The following is a 22,804-nucleotide window of genomic DNA, read 5'->3' as shown; positions in this document are numbered from 1 at the left end:
CTTAATTTCCTGTGATTTTTCCCAGAATCTGCTGCAAGCTTTCTCCAGTACATAAATATTGGTATCATCTGCAAACAGGATGAGTTTGACTGTATCGGAAACCTCCCAAATATCATTTATACGTATAATAAAGAGTTTTGGCCCAACACTGACCACCGGGGGGAACTCCACAACATCCAAACAGTGTGAATTGTGTTCACCAATCATCACATACTGTTGTCTATTTGTTAAATAGCTCTGTATCTCTTTCAGCACAACCCCTCTCATCTCATACCGCTCCAATTCATTCAGCTAAATATCATGATCAATCGTGTCAAAAGCTTTTATTGAAATCAATAAATACTCCTGCTGCAAATAGTTTGTGATTTATTAGTTACTTCCTTTATTAAATGCATTATTGACAAAGATGTTGATGTATCATTTCTAAATCCGTACTGACAGTCTAATAAAATATAATGTTCGTAATAAATGTATCTTTTAATCAATACCTCTTCCAGCATGTTGAAAAACTGTGGAAGCAGAGAAACTGGTCTGTAATCTGTAAACTGGTGTTTGTCTCCTGTTTTGAACAGTGATATTAAGCTTACCTGGAAATGTACCTGTTGGAAATGATCAATTGCAGATATGTGTTAATGGTTTAGAAATTCCTGAATAACCTTTATGGGTATCGTCACGTCGATTACATTCCAGTCTGTTCATTTGCTTACAATAACAAAAAGCAAAATTCCTGATCAAAAAATGAATTAGATTGAAATTAAGAACAAGATTAAGTAAGGGATTATGCCTGACGAGGTGTCCATTATCCCGCTTAAACCATGGTCACTCTCTCAACTCATCTCAACTATATTTGTAAAGCCACTTAAAACAACCAGAGTCGAAACAAAGTGCTGTACACAATTGGCCAAAACAAAAACAGAGTAACTCACAAAGGAAATAATATAAGATCAATTACTGATGTTGTTTTTACTGTTAAAATCATGTTTTGAACAAGAAGTGCTGAGCAGTCTATTTAATGTCTCTAGTGGTGTTGCCAAGGTGACCGCCGTTGTCAGCACCTGCAGTTTGTTCGGCAGCATTGCAACAGACGATGGTGAAATATGATGATGTTGCGGGATGTGTGTGACTGTGTGGTCCAGGGAGTTCAGTGTTTGAACGGGAGGGAGTGTGTGTGCACGGCACTCCGTCAGGTGATCGAGCCTGAAAGATAAGAGTGTTAAATGGAAGTGCAGCCCCCTCCTTTTAATGGATTCCAATGAAAACATGGTGATTTTTTAAAAATGCATATTTTTTCACAATATGAAGGAAATTGGAGAGAACGTGCGATGGTTGGTTTCTATAAAGCATAAGAAAATTTGGCCGTGGAAAAATGTTTAATTCTTGAAGATGGCTATGAAATTGGCGTAACCGCTGGAGCATTAATGTAAAGAAACACGCCTGGTCAGCTGCACCGCTGCAGGGTGACGTCAGAGCCGCTCTGTGCCTCTTTCAGAGATCTGGAGCTTCATCACAAACTAACTGATTAAATATTATTCAATATGTTTTCAAACAATATGGTGGATATTTTATCTGCAGTGACTGATTTCAACTAACGAGCTCTGTCGAACATGAACATATTACAGTACTGAGATGGGGAGGGATCAGGAGACTTTTTTTTCCCCTTTCTCCCTTTTCTACTCTGGCTATTGTTCAACCGATGGTCTATAAATAACTTAAAAACTGGCAGATCAGACACATTCATTAGTAACCATTAGAGAATGTTGCACTCCGGTCCCCTTTCAGGGTGACACATGTACACACAGAGGAAAGCCTGACTGCGTTCAGGACATGTTTGGTTATTGTCCTTTCACTGGCATGCTTAAATAAAGCAGGTGAACAAATGGAATATCGTTCCTATTTATAATCAAACATCCGAACTCGACCAAGAATGAGCATACGTTGCCCCATCGAAGATTGTGACTATGTTGCTAGACACGCAGAAGCAGCGGTGGTAGCAGCCATGCTTAACATCCACGCGACCACCCACACTGTAGCCCTCAGGGAGCTGCGCACAAACACTAAGGTAGAAAAACTCAAGCAACCCTCCATCGCGTTAGTGGGAACGTCCAAGACGTGGTCATATTTCCTTACCCGCTGGGATGAATACAAGAGGGGCACTAAATTGGCCGGCTCTGATGTCGTCACGCAGATGCTGGAGTGCTGCGAGGAGGACCTTAGAAAATACCTCACTCGTGCGGCAGGCAAGAGTCTCGTGGACAGTGATGAAAAAGATGTCCTCTCAGCTATGAAGGCACTCACTGTCCGTGCAGAAAACATGATGGGGGCCCGAGTGGCTCTAACATGTGGCAGGGACATGAGGAGCCCATCAGGTCATTTCACGCTCACCTAAAAGGGCAGGCACATGCAAATATGTAATGACATGCACTAAAGATGACTGTGATCAAGTAAACGACTTTACAGAGGAAATACTGCGTGATGTGATTGCTCAAGGCATAGCAGACCAAGCGATACAACTTGATTTACTTGGTGAAAAAAATCAAAATATACAATTAAAGAACATGATAGAATACATTGAAGCCAAAGAGTCTGGAAAGCGCTCAGCCTCACGTCTGCTTGACCCCCAAAGTACAGACTCAATCAGCAGCTCATATCGACGAGGGAGACAACAGGACGTCCGCACCAAGGGGGAGCCAAAAGCAGAAAAATTGAAGGTGAATTCTGAAGGGACCTGCATTTACTGTGGTGAGGCAGGCCACGGTAAAACACCTTAGTGGCGCATCCGGCGTGCTGAGTGCCCAGCATATGGCAAGACATGCAGGAAATGCAGCCACCAAAATCACTTTGACAAGGTCTGTCTGGGTGGTCGCCCAGCTAGACCCCCGCCAGAGGAAACTGGCGGAGGTGCGCGACGAACAACAGACAGCAGCATTTGTCGAATTATGCACGCTCACTATGGACAAATGCTGACGAGTTGTGCACACTGCCCCTGGCCCACCATCTGTATGACGACATGTGTGATAAGTGGATGAGGTGCCCATCCAGCCCACAGCCATACATCCGCCTCACCCTCACCGTCAGGTGCAAGGATTACAAAGCACTGGGCCTTGACCTTCAGAAACACACCTGCACCGTGACCCTATCTGCCATGGCTGACACGGGGTGCCAGAGCTGCCTGATCGGCGTGAAGGTCGCCCAGCAGCTGGGCCTGGACACCGACGACCTCATTCCTGTGTCTATGACCATGAGAGCTGCGAACAATGAGGGCATACGTATCATTGGGGCCGCCATCATCAGGTTCACCGGCGACAGCAGCGACGCCCGGAGGCTGGAGACTCATCAAATAGGTTACGTTACAGACACATCAGACCGTGTATTTCTCTCTCGTACGGCCTGTGTCGACCTGGGCATGATATCAGACAAGTTCCCAACACTCGGTGAGCTCAACTTGGCGACCTCTGAACCATGTGACTGCCCTCGGCGGCAGCGCCCCCATCCAAGCCAACTGTGCTCCCCATGCCGGCCACAGAGGCCAACAGGGAGGCCTTACGGAGACACCTCCTGGGGCTGTACGCCCAGAGCACGTTCAATACGTGTCCCCACCAGCCTCTGCCCAGGATGTCCGGTCCACCCCTTCGCCTCATGCTCGAGAACGACGCCACGCCAGTGGCCCTCCACACTCCCATCCCGGTAGCCATACACTGGCAGGATGAGGTGAAGGCCGGCCTTGACCGGGACGTTCGCCTCGGTGTGCTGGAGGAGGTACCCGTTGGCACACCGGTGACGTGGTGTCATCACATGGTGATCTGCGCCAAAAAGATCGGCAAGCCGCGGCGCACTGTTGACTTCCAGGCCCTGAACAAATATGCCCTCCGTGAGACCCACCACACGCAATCCCACTTCCACCAGGCAAGGCAGGTGCCCTGCGGGATGTACAAGACTGTGTTCGATGCCTGGAATGGTTATCACAGTGTCCCGCTGCATGAGGACGACTGCCATAAGACAACTTTCATTACCCCATGGGGGAGATATCATTACTTCTCAGCCCCACAAGGATACGTGGCGTCGGGGGACGGTTACTCACGGCGTTACAATGCTGTGGTTGCGGATATCGGTAACAAGACCAAGTGTATTGACGACACCTTGCTGTGGGCCGACACTATAGAGGGGGCCTATTTCCAAGCGGTGGAATGGCTGGACATCTGCGGCAGGAATGGCACCATCCTCAACCCCAACAAATTCGTCTTCGCCTCACCGACGGTAGACTTCGCAGGCTTCACTATCACCATGACCGATGTGCGGCCGTGCAGTCGCTACCTGGAAGCGATCAGGGACTTTCCGCGACCACGGAACGTCACCGATGTTAAGTCCTGGTTCAGACTGGTCAACCAGGTGGCCTACGCCTTCAGCATGGCTGAACGCATGCAACCATTACGGAAGCTCCTGCAGAACGGTGTGCACTTCGAGTGGTCTCCGGAATTAGAGGATATCCAAGACGTCTAGGGTCCGGAGCTCTGCCTCTCTGTGTGTGGAGGTGCAGGCCCTGGGTCTGGACCCATGTACCCAGGTGTGGAGCCCTGCGCCTGGGCCTTGAGGCCAGGTCCCGGCACCTGGAGCCCCTGCCCCTGTAGACGGCGAATGGTCAGCAGCCTTTTCCAGGATCCAGGATCCGGGCCTGACCTCCAGGCGGGACTCTGGCAGGCCCCACCAGCAAGCATCTCACGCAGGTCGGCGTCCTCCTGCAGGGCTTCGTCTCCAAGATACGGGGGCCCGGGGTGCGTGGAGGCCTGACCTCCAGGCGGGCCCCTGGCAGGCCCCAGCAGCAACCATCCTTTTGGACGTGGGTCCAAAGAGACGATCGTCCGGGAGATCGAGCATGGCGTCCGCATCTTTGACAAATCCAAGCCCACATGCCTCGCCACAGACTGGTCTAGAGACGGAGTCGGCTTCTGGCTGTTCCAGAAACATTGTCGGTGCGTGCCGGTCAATCCCTTTTGCTGCACCGATGGCTGGAATGTGACCCTGGTCGGCAGCAGGTTCACTCAAGCGGCTGTGTCCAGATACGCGCCTATAGAAGGCGAGGCACTTGCAGTCGCTGATGCCTTGGACAAGGCGCGTTACTTCGTGTTGGGCTGTGAGGACCTCATCGTGGCCGTCGACCACAAGCCACTGCTTAGACTCCTTGGCGACAGGGCACTTGATGACATACTCAATCCTCGCCTCAGGAACCTCAAAGAAAAGACCTTCCGTTACCGATTCCGCATCATACACGTCCCAGGCATGAGGAACAGAGCTGCCGATGCCATGTCACGCAGACCGGTCGGCACTTCGTGCCCGTCGCCCATGGACCTCCCTAATGATAATGCCGCCGTGGTGACTCACCTGCCGCCCAGCACACACACCGACGTCCTGTCGCTCATACAGAGGACAGGGCCTGTGGATGATGACGAGGACGGTGGCGTCACCTAGTGCGCTGTGGGGCTCGAGTCACTGCAGTCCGTGACGTGGGACCACGTCAGGGAGGCCACGAGCAGCGACGATGACATGCATGCACTGGTGGAGATGGCAGCGGACGGCTTCCCTAAGTCCAGGGCACAGATGCCTGCAGGGATCCGCGGCTTCTTCCAGTACCGCGAGGACATTACGTCGGCTGATGGGATGTCCTCGTTACTCTAACTGGCCGATCGTCTCCAGATCGATGGGTGGTTCCGCGGACCTCATGTGCCACTTGTGTCGGGCCTTTGCCACGTACGGGACACCTGAGGAGCTGGCGTCAGATGGGGGGCCCGAATTCACATCCGCCGAGACCAGATCCTTCCTGCGTAGGTGGGGCGTTCACCACCGCCTTGCGTCTGTTGTCTGTCCCCACAGCAACTGCCGAGTGGAGAACTGGACACTGACTTTGTGCAGAGGGCAATTCTTCACTACCACAACACACCCGACCCTGACACGAAGGTCTCCCCAGCAATGTGTGTCTTCGGCCGACCGATTCAGGACTTCATCCCGATTCCCCCTGGGAAGTTCAGACCCCATGCTACGTGGCGGGAGACGCTGGCAGCGAAGGAGGAGGCCTTCTGCAAGCGCCACATCCGCCTGGCCGACAGTTGGGCGGAGCACACCAAGCGCCTCCCACCCCTCAGAGTGGGGGACTTTGTGTGCGTGCAGAACCAGACAGGGCCCCACCCCAACAAGTGGGACAGGATGGGCCGCATCGTCGAGGTGCGCCAGTACGATCAGTATGTGGTCAGGATTGACGGCTCGGGCAGGGTCTCCCTTCGCAATCGGCGGTTTCTGTGCAAGTTCCTCCCCGTTCGCAATGACCTACCTGTCCCCCGGTCGATTCACGATGACCTAGTACCTCCTGCTACCAACCTGGTGCCTGTTCCGCCGACACTGCCGTCTGACCCACTGGGCGGCCCGGCGACGCATGTGACGGGGCCGGGGACTACCCTACCATCTTGGGTCACCTCATCGCCTGCGCCGCCTCCAATGCGCCTTCCCCAGATTGATATGCGGCTCTCCCGTCAGACCGGCGACTCCGGCTCAAGACACCTCCTTCACGCCGCCACCAGCTCCTGTGGTCCCCGCAACTACCCCTCCCTTGTCACCCTCTGTGTTGCCTGCTACGGGCTTACGTCGGTCCACCAGGACAGCCGGTGTGCCGGCCTGGCACAAGGACTATGTTGTGGGGTAGCCTTCCCTGGTTTTTCCGGGCATACTGTGCATTGTTTTAGTGCATCCTTCTGTCTCGGTATGCATTTGTTGTTATGGCTGTTTGTTGTTGTTATCCGACTGTTTTTCAGCCTTCGTTTGCGTATGTTGAAGGCTCGGGGGGAGATAGAGAATGTTGCACTCCGGTCCCCTTTCAGGGTGACACATGTACACACAGAAAAGCCTGACTGCGTTCAGGACATGTTTGGTTATTGTCCTTTCACTGCCATGCTTAAATAAAGCAGGTGAACAAATGGAATATCGGTCCTATTTAACCATGAGCCGTTGTTTGACATTGTCCTTCCAGATATTCTTTCTGCTTCCTGTTTTGTCCGTTTGTCGCGAACATTTCTGTTGCCATGGTTACCAGCTGGCGTTGGAGCCGGCACAGTGATTTAGAATTATTCAGCTATTTGACAGGTTTTTTTTTAACTGGTGTCCTATACCACTTTTTAACGGACACCCCGCAACCAATCAGAATCAAGTATTAACCAAGACAATGCTATCATTAAAAGGTAACATGCTAATTTAATGGTGGTGCATGAGAAATGATGATGTTTTTAATCTGGATGTAAAGTGTCTGGTCTGGACTACGGTCTGAAGTTGGGTCTAGTCTTAGATCTGGACTCTGGTCTTGACTCTTGTTCTGCTCTCTGGTCTGGACTCTGGTTCTAGTTTCTGTTCTGGACTCAGGTCTGGACTCTGGATCTTGTCTCTAGTCTGGACTCTGGTTCTGGTCTCTGGTCTGGTTTGGTCTGGACTCTGTTTCTGGTCTCAACTCTGGTTCTAGTTTCTGGACTAGACTCTGGTCCTAACTCAGGTCTGGACTTGCATCTGGTCTCTGGACATCTGGACTCGGTTCTGGTCTCTGATCTGGACTCTGATCTTGATTCTTGTTCTGTTCTCTGGTTTGGACTCTGGTCTGGTCTCTGGTTCTGGGCTCTGGTCTCTGGTCTGGAATTCATCTGGACTGGTTTGGACTCTGGTTATGGCATCTGGTCTGGAATCGGTTTTGGACTCTGTTCTGGACTTGGGTGTGATTTCTTGTCTTGCCTCTAGGATCAGAGACCAAACCCAAGTCCAGACTAGAGTCCAGAACCAAACAGCCATAACAACAAATGCATAACGAGTCTCCAGTTTCCAGACCCACTGACTGAGTCTCCAGTTTCCAGACCCGCTGGCCGAGTCTCCAGGTTCCAGACCCAGTGGCCGAGTCTCCAGGTTCCAGACCCGCTGGCCGAGTCTCCAGGTTCCAGACCCGGTGGCCGAGTCTCCAGTTTCCAGACCCGGTGGCCGAGTCTCCAGTTTCCAGACCCGGTGGCCGAGTCTCCAGTTTCCAGACCCGGTGGCCGAGTCTCCAGTTTCCAGACCTGCTGGCCGAGTCTCCAGGTTCCAGACCTGGTGGCCGAGTCTCCAGGTTCCAGACCTGGTGGCCGAGTCTCCAGTTTCCAGACCTGGTGGCCGAGTCTCCAGTTTCCAGACCTGGTGGCCGAGTCTCCAGTTTCCAGACCTGCTGGCCGAGTCTCCAGTTTCCAGACCTGGTGGCCGAGTCTCCAGTTTCCAGACCTGGTGGCCGAGTCTCCAGTTTCCAGACCTGGTGGCCGAGTCTCCAGTTGCCAGACCTGGTGGCCGAGTCTCCAGGTTCCAGACCTGGTGGCCGAGTCTCCAGTTTCCAGACCTGGTGGCCGAGTCTCCAGTTTCCAGACCTGGTGGCCGAGACTCCAGTTTCCAGACCTGGTGGCCGAGTCTCCAGGTTCCAGACCTGGTGGCCGAGTCTCCAGTTTCCAGACCTGCTGGCCGAGTCTCCAGTTTCCAGACCTGGTGGCCGAGTCTCCAGTTTCCAGACCTGGTGGCCGAGTCTCCAGTTTCCAGACCTGGTGGCCGAGTCTCCAGTTTCCAGACCTGCTGGCCGAGTCTCCAGTTTCCAGACCTGGTGGCCGAGTCTCCAGTTTCCAGACCTGGTGGCCGAGTCTCCAGTTTCCAGACCTGCTGGCCGAGTCTCCAGTTTCCAGACCTGCTGGCCGAGTCTCCAGGTTCCAGACCTGCTGGCCGAGTCTCCAGGTTCCAGACCTGGTGGCCGAGTCTCCAGTTTCCAGACCTGGTGGCCGAGTCTCCAGTTTCCAGACCTGCTGGCCGAGTCTCCAGTTTCCAGACCTGGTGGCCGAGTCTCCAGTTTCCAGACCTGCTGGCCGAGTCTCCAGTTTCCAGACCTGCTGGCCGAGTCTCCAGTTTCCAGACCTGCTGGCCGAGTCTCCAGTTTCCAGACCTGGTGGCCGAGTCTCCAGTTTCCAGACCTGGTGGCCGAGTCTCCAGTTTCCAGACCTGGTGGCCGAGTCTCCAGTTTCCAGACCTGGTGGCCGAGTCTCCAGTTTCCAGACCTGGTGGCCGAGTCTCCAGTTTCCAGACCTGGTGGCCGAGTCTCCAGGTTCCAGACCTGGTGGCCGAGTCTCCAGTTTCCAGACCTGGTGGCCGAGTCTCCAGTTTCCAGACCTGCTGGCCGAGTCTCCAGTTTCCAGACCTGGTGGCCGAGACTCCAGTTTCCAGACCTGCTGGCCGAGTCTCCAGGTTCCAGACCTGCTGGCCGAGTCTCCAGTTTCCAGACCTGCTGGCCGAGTCTCCAGTTTCCAGACCTGGTGGCCGAGTCTCCAGTTTCCAGACCTGGTGGCCGAGTCTCCAGTTTCCAGACCTGGTGGCCGAGTCTCCAGTTTCCAGACCCGGTGGCCGAGTCTCCAGGTTCCAGACCCGGTGGCCGAGTCTCCAGGTTCCAGACCCGGTGGCCGAGTCTCCAGGTTCCAGACCCGGTGGCCGAGTCTCCAGGTTCCAGACCCGGTGGCCGAGTCTCCAGGTTCCAGACCCGGTGGCCGAGTCTCCAGGTTCCAGACCCGGTGGCCGAGTCTCCAGGTTCCAGACCTGGTGGCCGAGTCTCCAGGTTCCAGACCTGCTGGCTGAGTCTCCAGGTTCCAGACCCGGTGGCCGAGACTCCAGGTTCCAGACCTGCTGACTGAGTCTCCAGGTTCCAGACCCGGTGGCCGAGTCTCCAGGTTCCAGACCTGCTGACAGAGTCTCCAGGTTCCAGACCTGGTGGCCGAGTCTCCAGGTTCCAGACCTGCTGACAGAGTCTCCAGGTTCCAGACCCGGTGGCCGAGTCTCCAGTTTCCAGACCTGCTGGCCGAGTCTCCAGGTTCCAGACCTGGTGGCCGAGTATCCAGGTTCCAGACCTGGTGGCCGAGTCTCCAGTTTCCAGACCTGGTGGCCGAGTCTCCAGGTTCCAGACCTGGTGGCCGAGTATCCAGGTTCCAGACCTGCTGACAGAGTCTCCAGGTTCCAGACCTGCTGACTGAGTCTCCAGGTTCCAGACCCGGTGGCCGAGTCTCCAGGTTCCAGACCTGCTGGCCGAGTCTCCAGGTTCCAGACCTGGTGGCCGAGTCTCCAGTTTCCAGACCTGGTGGCCGAGTCTCCAGGTTCCAGACCTGGTGGCCGAGTATCCAGGTTCCAGACCTGGTGGCCGAGTCTCCAGTTTCCAGACCTGGTGGCCGAGTCTCCAGTTTCCAGACCTGGTGGCCGAGTCTCCAGTTTCCAGACCTGGTGGCCGAGTCTCCAGGTTCCAGACCTGGTGGCCGAGTCTCCAGTTTCCAGACCTGGTGGCCGAGTCTCCAGTTTCCAGACCTGCTGGCCGAGTCTCCAGTTTCCAGACCTGGTGGCCGAGACTCCAGTTTCCAGACCTGCTGGCCGAGTCTCCAGGTTCCAGACCTGCTGGCCGAGTCTCCAGTTTCCAGACCTGCTGGCCGAGTCTCCAGTTTCCAGACCTGGTGGCCGAGTCTCCAGTTTCCAGACCTGGTGGCCGAGTCTCCAGTTTCCAGACCTGGTGGCCGAGTCTCCAGTTTCCAGACCCGGTGGCCGAGTCTCCAGGTTCCAGACCCGGTGGCCGAGTCTCCAGGTTCCAGACCCGGTGGCCGAGTCTCCAGGTTCCAGACCCGGTGGCCGAGTCTCCAGGTTCCAGACCCGGTGGCCGAGTCTCCAGGTTCCAGACCCGGTGGCCGAGTCTCCAGGTTCCAGACCCGGTGGCCGAGTCTCCAGGTTCCAGACCTGGTGGCCGAGTCTCCAGGTTCCAGACCTGCTGGCTGAGTCTCCAGGTTCCAGACCCGGTGGCCGAGACTCCAGGTTCCAGACCTGCTGACTGAGTCTCCAGGTTCCAGACCCGGTGGCCGAGTCTCCAGGTTCCAGACCTGCTGACAGAGTCTCCAGGTTCCAGACCTGGTGGCCGAGTCTCCAGGTTCCAGACCTGCTGACAGAGTCTCCAGGTTCCAGACCCGGTGGCCGAGTCTCCAGTTTCCAGACCTGCTGGCCGAGTCTCCAGGTTCCAGACCTGGTGGCCGAGTATCCAGGTTCCAGACCTGGTGGCCGAGTCTCCAGTTTCCAGACCTGGTGGCCGAGTCTCCAGGTTCCAGACCTGGTGGCCGAGTATCCAGGTTCCAGACCTGCTGACAGAGTCTCCAGGTTCCAGACCTGCTGACTGAGTCTCCAGGTTCCAGACCCGGTGGCCGAGTCTCCAGGTTCCAGACCTGCTGGCCGAGTCTCCAGGTTCCAGACCTGGTGGCCGAGTCTCCAGTTTCCAGACCTGGTGGCCGAGTCTCCAGGTTCCAGACCTGGTGGCCGAGTATCCAGGTTCCAGACCTGCTGACAGAGTCTCCAGGTTCCAGACCTGCTGACTGAGTCTCCAGGTTCCAGACCCGGTGGCCGAGTCTCCAGGTTCCAGACCTGGTGGCCGAGTCTCCAGGTTCTAGACCTGGTGGCCGAGTCTCCAGGTTTCAGACCCGGTGGCCGAGTCTCCAGGTTCCAGACCTGGTGGCCGAGTCTCCAGTTTCCAGACCTGGTGGCCGAGTCTCCAGGTTCCAGACCTGGTGGCCGAGTCTCCAGGTTCCAGACCTGGTGGCCGAGTCTCCAGTTTCCAGACCTGGTGGCCGAGTCTCCAGGTTCCAGACCCGGTGGCCGAGTCTCCAGTTTCCAGACCTGGTGGCCGAGTCTCCAGGTTCCAGACCCGGTGGCCGAGTCTCCAGTTTCCAGACCTGGTGGCCGAGTCTCCAGGTTCCAGACCTGGTGGCCGAGTCTCCAGGTTTACAACTATTACTGTTGATACTGCTAATACTGTTATTACAATGTTATTACAATGAAACACGCGAATGTGTTTCAGTCTCTTGGCTGTGTGCAAATGTACCATCCTTACTTGTACTTGTACTCGTATTCAGTGTTTTAAAATGCTTTGTCCGGTAGCAACTGCTCAGCATGAAGAGGTTAAAACTGCTGGTGAACTATTCGTCACTGTTCAGTGTATTTCCAGTTCACTAAAAGTAAAACAAAAAGGTATTTCAATGAGTATTTGAGATGTGACATGTTCTGCAGTCCTCTGAGTGTTTATTGTCTTTAAACTTGACATCGGTCTTCGTCTTCTTTCTCTTCATCCATAAATGTCAACATTTCTCCTTTCTTCTGCTCTAATCGACTGATTCTTATTCTGTCAGAGTTATAAAGTCATACACGCGTCCATCCTTTAGTGATTAGTTAATGTGCCTGCAATATTTTTCTCTGCTTTTCAGCTCAATCTGATTATTTAGGGAGCACTATGTGACAGGGATCAAAGTGACTGCCTCAGACAGCATTGTGCAGCCTTGTTAAATCTGTTGTCTGACGTGTGTTTACTGCCAGCATCCAATCGGCCAATCACAATAAATGTCCTCCACGTAACTCAGCTGGTGTTGCTTAATGCTGCATGCTAATGAATTAGCTAATATGCACCATGAGTCGATGTGCATCGTAGCTTCGGTTTCCTGTTCTTAGCTGGCAGGAGGGGAACCCAGTCTGGTCTTCTGCTGGAGACCATCTGGCTGGATGTCTTCTCTTCTTCAAACCATTCTCTAGATAAAAACTTGGAACAACAACCTTGAACCTCCTTTCGTCTTCATTCTGATGTTTGTTGTGACCCTCATCAGGTCGCTGTGACCACCTTTACATGCTGCCATTTGATTGGCCGATTAGATGTTTGTATTATAGCTTAAAAAAGTCTGCTATAAATGGTAAATTCAACATGAATGGAGCTGGATCTTAATTATTTTTATCTGAGGGGGTTTGTTGATCAGCTTTATGAGAAATTTCATGAAAGAATGTAACTGCTTTTCTGCTTTGACTTTATCACAAAGTTTTATCAGATTCATTACAGATGAAAGGTGTTTTCATGCAGCCTTAAGATCGGTGGAAAGACGTATATCTGGGCTTGAGTGTGTTTTTGCTTCATGGAATAAATCAGCTGGATGGAACATTAAATTCCTTCCTTGTTTATTCGCTTGACCCTCAACATTACTCAGGCAATGAATAAAAACATCTGAAAATGAAATGTGTTCATCTCTAATGGTGAACCACATTCAGTCTTTTACTCTATGATCATAGTAGGGAGTGAAATTAGACTCTGCTCAACATATGAACAGCATCGCTGCGTTTCCACTGTAAAATCATATGTCATACTGGAGATATACAATATCTGTATCTGCTGATATCACATTCAAAATCAAATATAAGTATCAACCATTCCACCAATATATATTTATAATAGTTAATTCCACAAGAGAGGAAACTAGATAATGTCTGCAATCGGGAGTTTGTGTTGAAAGAGTGCTATCAGCATATCGGACATCACCACCAGCTCCAGGGAACTGTGTGGAATAAGCTTTTGATGAGGCAGCTCAGTGACATATTGATGAAAAGCATGTGAGCTGGTGTGTTTGTAGTTACTGTCCTCCACGGAAGTGTAATTCCTACACAGCCTCTGGGGCTAAACGGCGACTGTTTTCCTGTTTATCTGAACAGAAACTTCTTCACTCTCAGCCTGTTATTTAAATGTTTTGCCTTCCAGTTGTTTTAAACTTGAATTCTTTCTTGCAGGACCGGGGAGTTCACCTTGCGTGCTGCTGACCCACAACTGTTTTCTCAACCAAAAACCATCCAAGTTCAAGCTGTGTCCATGCAGGTAATCCTTGGTGTTATTTGCCAGTTTCACTTCTCTTTTTGTACCCAAAAGCAAACAAGACGTCATTTCTTCTACAAAACCCTGAACATGGTCGCATCATAAATCTCTTCTTGCTGCAAGACGTCTCTATGAAAGTTGTCTCGGCCACCGGGTCTGGAACCTGGAGTCTCGGCCACCGGGTCTGGAACCTGGAGACTCGGCCACCGGGTCTGGAACCTGGAGTCTCGGCCACCGGGTCTGGAACCTGGAGACTCGGCCACCGGGTCTGGAACCTGGAGACTCGGCCACCGGGTCTGGGACCTGGAGACTCGGCCACCGGGTCTGGAACCTGGAGACTCGGCCACCGGGTCTGGAACCTGGAGTCTCGGCCACCGGGTCTGGAACCTGGAGACTCGGCCACCGGGTCTGGAACCTGGAGTCTCGGCCACCGGGTCTGGAACCTGGAGTCTCGGCCACCGGGTCTGGAACCTGGAGACTCGGCCACCGGGTCTGGAACCTGGAGACTCGGCCACCGGGTCTGGAACCTGGAGACTCGGCCACCGGGTCTGGAACCTGGAGTCTCGTCCACCGGGTCTGGAACCTGGAGACTCGGCCACCGGGTCTGGAACCTGGAGACTCGGCCACCGGGTCTGGAACCTGGAGACTCTGTCAGCAGGTCTGGAACCTGGAGACTCGGCCACCGGGTCTGGAACCTGGAGTCTCGTCCACCGGGTCTGGAACCTGGAGACTCGGCCACCGGGTCTGGAACCTGGAGACTCTGTCAGCAGGTCTGGAACCTGGAGACTCGGCCACCGGGTCTGGAACCTGGAGACTCTGTCAGCAGGTCTGGAACCTGGAGTCTCGTCCACCGGGTCTGGAACCTGGAGACTCGGCCATCGGGTCTGGAACCTGGAGACTCTGTCAGCAGGTCTGGAACCTGGAGTCTCGGCCACCGGGTCTGGAACCTGGAGACTCTGTCAGCAGGTCTGGAACCTGGAGACTCGGCCACCGGGTCTGGAAACTGGAGACTCGGCCACCGGGTCTGGAACCTGGAGTCTCGGCCACCGGGTCTGGAACCTGGAGTCTCGGCCACCGGGTCTGGAACCTGGAGACTCGGCCACCGGGTCTGGAACCTGGAGACTCGGCCACCGGGTCTGGAACCTGGAGACTCGGCCACCGGGTCTGGAACCTGGAGACTCGGCCACCGGGTCTGGAACCTGGAGTCTCGGCCACCGGGTCTGGAACCTGGAGACTCGGCCACCGGGTCTGGAACCTGGAGACTCGGCCACCGGGTCTGGGACCTGGAGACTCGGCCACCGGGTCTGGAACCTGGAGACTCGGCCACCGGGTCTGGGACCTGGAGACTCGGCCACCGGGTCTGGAACCTGGAGACTCGGCCACCGGGTCTGGAACCTGGAGACTCGGCCACCGGGTCTGGGACCTGGAGACTCGGCCACCGGGTCTGGGACCTGGAGACTCGGCCACCGGGTCTGGAACCTGGAGACTCGGCCAGCGGGTCTGGAACCTGGAGTCTCGGCCACCGGGTCTGGGACCTGGAGACTCGGCCACCGGGTCTGAAACCTGGAGACTCGGCCACCGGGTCTGGAACCTGGAGACTCGGCCACCGGGTCTGGAACCTGGAGACTCGGCCACCGGGTCTGGAACCTGGAGACTCGGCCACCGGGTCTGGAACCTGGAGACTCGGCCACCGGGTCTGGGACCTGGAGACTCGGCCACCGGGTCTGGAACCTGGAGACTCGGCCACCGGGTCTGGAACCTGGAGACTCGGCCACCGGGTCTGGAACCTGGAGACTCGGCCACCGGGTCTGGAACCTGGAGACTCGGCCACCGGGTCTGGAACCTGGAGACTCGGCCACCGGGGTCTGGAACCTGGAGACTCGGCCACCGGGGTCTGGAACCTGGAGACTCGGCCACCGGGTCTGGAACCTGGAGACTCGGCCACCGGGTCTGGAACCTGGAGACTCGGCCACCGGGTCTGGAACCTGGAGACTCGGCCACCGGGTCTGGAACCTGGAGACTCGGCCACCGGGTCTGGAACCTGGAGTCTCGGCCACCGGGTCTGGAACCTGGAGACTCGGCCACCGGGTCTGGAACCTGGAGACTCGGCCACCGGGTCTGGAACCTGGAGACTCGGCCACAGGGTCTGGGACCTGGAGACTCGGCCACCGGGTCTGGGACCTGGAGACTCGGCCACCGGGTCTGGAACCTGGAGACTCGGCCACCGGGTCTGGAACCTGGAGTCTCGGCCACCGGGTCTGGAACCTGGAGACTCGGCCACCGGGTCTGGAACCTGGAGTCTCGGCCACCGGGTCTGGAACCTGGAGACTCGGCCACCGGGTCTGGAACCTGGAGACTCGGCCACCGGGTCTGGAACCTGGAGACTCGGCCACCGGGTCTGGAACCTGGAGTCTCGGCCACCGGGTCTGGAACCTGGAGACTCGGCCACCGGGTCTGGAACCTGGAGTCTCGGCCACCGGGTCTGGAACCGTTGAGACTCGGCCACCGGGTCTGGAACCTGGAGTCTCGGCCACAGGGTCTGGGACCTGGAGACTCGGCCACCGGGTCTGGGACCTGGAGACTCGGCCACCGGGTCTGGAACCTGGAGACTCGGCCACCGGGTCTGGGACCTGGAGACTCGGCCACCGGGTCTGGAACCTGGAGACTCGGCCACCGGGTCTGGAACCTGGAGACTCGGCCACCGGGTCGAACCTGGAGACTCGGCCACCGGGTCGAACCTGGAGACTCGGCCACCGGGTCGAACCTGGAGACTCGGCCACCGGGTCGAACCTGGAGACTCGGCCACCGGGTCTGGAACCTAGAGACTCGGCCACCGGGTCTGGAACCTGGAGACTCGGCCACCGGGTCTGGAACCTGGAGTCTCGGCCACCGGGTCTGGAACCTGGAGACTCGGCCACCGGGTCTGGAACCTGGAGACTCGGCCACCGGGTCTGGAACCTGGAGTCTCGGCCACCGGGTCTGGAACCCTTGAGACTCGGCCACCGGGTCTGGGACCTGGAGACTCGGCCAACGGGTCTGGAACCTGGAGACTCGGCCAACGGGTCTGGAACCTGGAGACTCGGCCACCGGGTCTGGAACCTGGAGACTCGGCCACCGGGTCTGGAACCTGGAGACTCGGCCACCGGGTCTGGAACCTGGAGACTCGGCCAACGGGTCTGGAACCTGGAGACTCGGCCACCGGGTCTGGAACCTGGAGACTCGGCCAGCGGGTCTCTGTGTTTTCCATGATGAAGATGTGCGCATGAAGAGCAAAACGGCTTGTTAGCCAGTAAAGTCTGTAACGTAGCCACATCACCGTTTACACCGCAGGATGTAAATCATCTGAAAAGGTCTTGGCTTATAGCCCTGAAATGACGGTAAAGAAGGAGAAGCAGTATTTAGTTGTTACACTGCCAGCCAGAGTTAAACTCTCACTGCCATGATCCAGGTTCCTGGTCTTAGTGAGGACTGGAGGTCCATGATCCAGGTTCCTGGTCTTAGTGAGGACTGGAGGTCCATGATCCAGGTTCCTGGTCTTAGTGAGGACTGGAGATCCATGATCCAGGTTCCTGGTCTTAGTGAGGACTGGAGGTCCATGATCCAGGTTCCTGGTCTTAGTGAGGACTGGAGGTCCATGATCCAGGTTCCTGGTCTTAGTGAGGACTGGAGGTCCATGATCCAGGTTCCTGGTCTTAGTGAGGACTGGAGGTCCATGAATCCAGGTCATGCAAGACCAGTACCAGATCAGTGTGGGTGCGGTGATGAGGCTGGGAACCTGATTGGTGGACATAAGAGCAGGTATTCAATGTCTGAGGCGCCATTTTTCTGAAATCCAGTTTTTCTTTGATTCGGCTTCAGCGGAGTCAGAGTTCTTAATTCCTGCTGATGTGGTTCCTGCAGACTGTTTCTGTTCTCTTTGTGCGGAACGTTGGTTCATGTTTGTTCTACACGATACATATAAACATGAACAGAAGTATGAGCCTCGACTAAAGCAGAGCAGCACAGTGGAGATGAGACACTGTGAGATACGGTGAGACGTCCTGCTCCTGGTCCTGGTCCTGCTCCTGGTCCTGGTCCTGGTCCTGGTCCTGGTCCTGCTCCTGCTCCTGCTCCTGGTCCTGGTCCTGGTCCTGGTCCTGGTCCTGGTCCTGGTTCTGGTCCTGGTCCTGGTCCTGGTCCTGCTCCTGCTCCTGCTCCTGCTCCTGGTTCTGGTTCTGGTTCTGGTTCTGGTTCTGGTCCTGGTCCTGGTCCTGGTTCTGGTCCTGGTTCTGGTCCTGGTTCTGGTCCTGCTCCTGGTCCTGGTTCTGGTCCTGCTCCTGGTCCTGGTCCTGGTCCTGGTCCTGGTCCTGGTCCTGGTCCTGGTTCTGGTCCTGGTCCTGGTCCTGGTCCTGGTCCTGGTCCTGGTCCTGGTTCCAGTCCAGCCCAAACGGCAGCAGCAGAAACAGCAAACAGGAAATAATTTTTGGAAATGGCAACACCTCCTTCTCCTCCTCCTGCTTCTCCTCCTGCTGCTTCTCCTCCTGCTTCTCCTCCTGCTGCTTCTCCTCCTGCTGCTTCTCCTCCTGCTCCTCCTCCTGCTCCTCCTCCTGCTTCACCTCCTCCTCCTCCTGCTTCACCTCCTGCTGCTCCTCCTCCTCCTCCTGCTTCACCTCCTCCTGCTTCACCTCCTGCTGCTCCTCCTCCTCCTCCTGCTTCACCTCCTGCTCCTCCTCCTGCTTCACCTCCTGCTTCTCCTGCTGCTTCTCCTGCTGCTCCTCCTCCTGCTTCTCCTCCTGCTGCTTCTCCTCCTGCTCCTCCTCCTGCTTCTCCTCCTCCTGCTCCTCCTCCTGCTGCTTCTCCTCCTGCTCCTCCTCCTGCTCCTCCTCCTGCTGCTTCTCCTCCTGCTTCACCTCCTGCTCCTCCTCCTGCTCCTCCTCCTGCTTCACCTCCTGCTGCTCCTCCTCCTCCTTCACCTCCTGCTCCTCCTCCTGCTCCTCCTCCTGCTGCTTCACCTCCTGCTTCTCCTCCTGCTCCTCCTCCTGCTTCACCTCCTGCTTCTCCTGCTGCTCCTCCTCCTGCTCCTCCTCCTGCTTCTCCTCCTGCTCCTCCTCCTGCTTCACCTCCTGCTTCTCCTGCTGCTCCTCCTCCTGCTCCTCCTCCTGCTTCTCCTCCTGCTCCTCCTCCTGCTCCTCCTCCTGCTTCACCTCCTTCTTCTCCTCCTTCTTCTGCTCCTGCTTCACCTCCTGCTGCTTCTCCTCCTGCTCCTCCTCCTGCTTCACCTCCTTCTCCTGCTCCTCCTCCTTCTTCTCCTCCTTCTTCTGCTCCTGCTTCACCTCCTGCTTGTCCTCCTTCTTCTCCTCCTGCTGCTTCACCTCCTGCTCCTCCTGCTGCTTCTCCTCCTGCTGCTTCACCTCCTGCTGCGTCTCCTCCTGCTGCTTCTCCTCCTGCTCCTCCTCCTGCTCCTCCTCCTGCTTCACCTCCTTCTTCTCCTCCTTCTTCTGCTCCTGCTTCTCCCTCTGCTTCTCCTCCTGCTGCTGCTTCTCCTCCTGCTCCTCCCCCTGCTTCACCTCCTGCTTCTCCTCCTGCTGCTTCTCCTCCTGCTTCACCTCCTGCTTCACCTCCTCCTTCTCCTCCTGCTGCTTCTCCTCCTGCTCCTCCTCCTGCTTCTCCTCCTGCTTCTCCTCCTGCTGCTCCTCCTCCTGCTCCTCCTCCTGCTGCTTCACCTCCTGCTGCTCCTCCTCCTGCTCCACATCCTGCTCCTCCTGCTGCTTCTCCTCCTGCTTCTCCTCCTGCTGCTCCTCCTGCTGCTTCACCTCCTGCTGCTCCTCCTCCTGTTTCTCCTCCTGCTCCTCCTCCTGCTTCTCCTCCTGCTCCTCCTCCTGCTTCACCTCCTGCTTCTCCTCCTGCTGCTTCTCCTCCTGCTCCTCCTCCTGCTTCACCTCCTGCTGCTCCTCCTCCTGCTCCTCCTCCTGCTGCTTCTCCTCCTGCTGCTTCTCCTCCTGGTCCTCCTCCTGCTTCACCTCCTGCTTCTCCTCCTGGTCCTCCTCCTGCTTCACCTCCTGCTTCTCCTCCTGCTGCTTCTCCTCCTGCTCCTCCTCCTGCTTCACCTCCTGCTGCTCCTCCTCCTGCTCCTCCTGCTGCTTCTCCTGCTGCTGCTGCTTCTCCTCCTGGTCCTCCTCCTGCTTCTCCTCCTGCTTCTCCTCCTGCTGCTCCTCCTCCTGCTCCTCTTCCTGCTGCTCCTCCTCCTGCTTCACATCCTGCTTCACCTCCTGCTCCTCCTCCTGCTTCACCTCCTGCTCCTCCTCCTGCTCCTCCTCCTTCTTCTCCTCCTCCTGCTTCTCCTCCTGCTGCTTCTCCTCCTGCTCCTCCTCCTGCTCCTCCTCCTGCTCCTCCTCCTGCTTCACCTCCTTCTTCTCCTCCTTCTTCTGCTCCTGCTTCACCTCCTGCTTCACCTCCTGCTCCTCCTCCTGCTTCTCCTCCTGCTTCACCTCCTTCTTCTCCTCCTTCTTCTGCTCCTGCTTCACCTCCTGCTCCTCCTCCTTCTTCTGCTTCACCTCCTGCTGCTTCTCCTCCTGCTCCTCCTCCTGCTTTACCTTCTGCTTCTCCTCCTGCTTCACCTCCTGCTCCTCCCCCGTCTTCTCCTCCTGCTTCACCTCCTGCTTCTCCTCCTGCTTCACCTCCTTCTTCTCCTCCTGCTCCTCCTCCTGCTGCTTTTCCTCCTCCTGCTTCTCCTCCTGCTTCTCCTCCTGCTCCTCCTCCTCCTGCTCCTCCTCCTGCTTCTCCTCCTCCTGCTTCACCTCCTGCTTCTCCTCCTGCTCCTCCTCCTGCTTCACCTCCTGCTCCTCCTCCTGCTCCTCCTCCTGCTTCACCTCCTTCTTCTCCTCCTTCTGCTCCTGCTTCACCTCCTGCTTCACCTCCTGCTCCTCCTCCTGCTTCTCCTCCTGCTTCACCTCCTTCTTCTCCTCCTTCTTCTGCTCCTGCTTCACTTCCTTCTTCTCCTCCTTCTTCTGCTCCTGCTTCTCCTCCTTCTTCTGCTTCACCTCCTGCTGCTTCACCTCCTGCTCCTCCTCCTGCTTCTCCTCCTGCTTCACCTCCTGCTTCTCCTGCTGCTTCACCTCCTTCTTCTCCTCCTGCTTCACCTCCTTCTTCTCCTCCTGCTCCTCCTCCTCCTGCTTCTCCTCCTGCTTCACCTCCTGCTCCTCCTCCTGCTTCACCTCCTTCTCCTCCTGCTCCTCCTCCTCCTTCTTCTCCTCCTGCTCCTGCTCCTGCTGCTTTTCCTCCTCCTGCTTCTCCTCCTGCTTCACCTCCTGCTCCTCCTCCTGCTTCACCTCCTTCTTCTCCTCCTTCTTCTGCTCCTGCTTCACCTCCTGCTTCACCTCCTGCTCCTCCTCCTGCTTCTCCTCCTTCTTCTCCTCCTTCTTCTCCTCCTTCTTCTGCTCCTGCTTCACCTTCTGCTTCTCCTCCTCCTTCACCTCCTGCTCCTCCTCCTGCTTCTCCTCCTGCTTCTCCTCCTTCTTCTCCTCCTTCTTCTGCTCCTGCTTCACCTCCTGCTTCTCCTCCTGCTTCTCCTCCTTCTTCTCCTCCTTCTTCTCCTCCTTCTTCTGCTCCTGCTTCACCTTCTGCTTCTCCTCCTCCTTCACCTCCTGCTCCTCCTCCTTCTTCTGCTCCTGCTTCACCTTCTGCTTCTCCTCCTCCTTCACCTCCTGCTTCTCCTCCTGCTCCTCCTCCTTCTTCTCCTCCTGCTTCTCCTCCTGCTTCACCTCCTGCTCCTCCTTCTTCTGCTCCTGCTTCACCTCCTGCTTCACCTCCTGCTCCTCCTCCTGCTTCACCTCCTTCTTCTCCTCCTTCTTCTGCTCCTGCTTCACCTCCTGCTTCACCTCCTGCTCCTCCTCCTGCTTCTCCTCCTGCTTCTCCTCCTGCTCCTCCTCCTTCTTCTCCTCCTTCTTCTGCTCCTCCTTCACCTCCTGCTTCACCTCCTGCTTCTCCTCCTCTTGCAGGAGGTGTTGGAGCGCCACGCTGACAGAAAGTTCCTGTGATCCCAGCAGCTCCTTTTCCGACCCGACAGCGAAGTGTTGCTCGGATCTGGATCTGAGCTCGGGGGAAATGTTCTGTTCGACCCGGATCTGGATCTGAGCTCGGGGGAAATGTTCTGTTCGACCCGGATCTGGATCTGAGCTCGGGGGAAATGTTCTGTTCGACCCGGATCTGGATCTGAGCTCGGGGGAAATGTTCTGTTCGACCCGGATCTGGATCTGAGCTCGGGGGAAATGTTCTGTTCGACCCGGATCTGGATCTGAGCTCGGGGGAAATGTTCTGTTCGACCCGGATCTGGATCTGAGCTCGGGGGAAATGTTCTGTTCGACCCGGATCTGGATCTGAGCTCGGGGGAAATGTTCTGTTCGACCCGGATCTGGATCTGAGCTCGGGGGAAATGTTCTGTTCGGCCCGGATCTGGATCTGAGCTCGGGGGAAATGTTCTGTTCGACCCGGATCTGGATCTGAGCTCGGGGGAAATGTTCTGTTCGACCCGGATCTGGATCTGAGCTCGGGGGAAATGTTCTGCTCGACCCGGATCTGGATCTGAGCTCGGGGGAAATGTTCTGTTCGACCCGGATCTGGATCTGAGCTCGGGGGAAATGTTCTGTTCGACCCGGATCTGGATCTGAGCTCGGGGGAAATGTTCTGTTCGACCCGGATCTGGATCTGAGCTCGGGGGAAATGTTCTGTTCGGCCCGGATCTGGATCTGAGCTCGGGGGAAATGTTCTGTTCGACCCGCATCTGGATCTGAGCTCGGGGGAAATGTTCTGTTCGACCCGGATCTGGATCTGAGCTCGGGGGAAATGTTCTGTTCGACCCGGATCTGGATCTGAGCTCGGGGGAAATGTTCTGTTCGGCCCGGATCTGGATCTGAGCTCGGGGGAAATGTTCTGTTCGACCCGGATCTGGATCTGAGCTCGGGGGAAATGTTCTGTTCGACCCGGATCTGGATCTGAGCTCGGGGGAAATGTTCTGTTCGACCCGGATCTGGATCTGAGCTCGGGGGAAATGTTCTGCTCGACCCGGATCTGGATCTGAGCTCGGGGGAAATGTTCTGTTCGACCCGG

General features: G+C 56.1%; 1 protein-coding gene across 6 annotated transcripts in view; it reads left to right on the top strand.

Moving 5' to 3' along the window:
- LOC306764394 (extracellular matrix organizing protein FRAS1-like) overlaps positions 1-22,804 on the top strand; it is a 623,368-nt gene that overhangs the window by 335,950 nt on the left and 264,614 nt on the right. For all 6 annotated transcript variants that reach the window (XR_013771547.1, XR_013771548.1, XM_079251555.1 and 3 more), the window contains one exon: positions 13,639-13,723. Coding sequence is in view for 4 of the 6 variants with exons in the window: in XM_079251555.1 (XP_079107681.1) it covers positions 13,639-13,723 (85 nt within the window). In the remaining 2 variants the exon portion in view is untranslated. The remainder of the gene's footprint in view (positions 1-13,638; positions 13,724-22,804) is intronic.

Source organism: Telmatherina bonti (assembly GCF_933228915.1).
Source record: "Telmatherina bonti genome assembly, chromosome: 13".
Classification (NCBI taxonomy): Eukaryota; Metazoa; Chordata; class Actinopteri; order Atheriniformes; family Telmatherinidae; genus Telmatherina; species Telmatherina bonti.
This window is presented reverse-complemented; position numbering and strand designations above follow the sequence as displayed.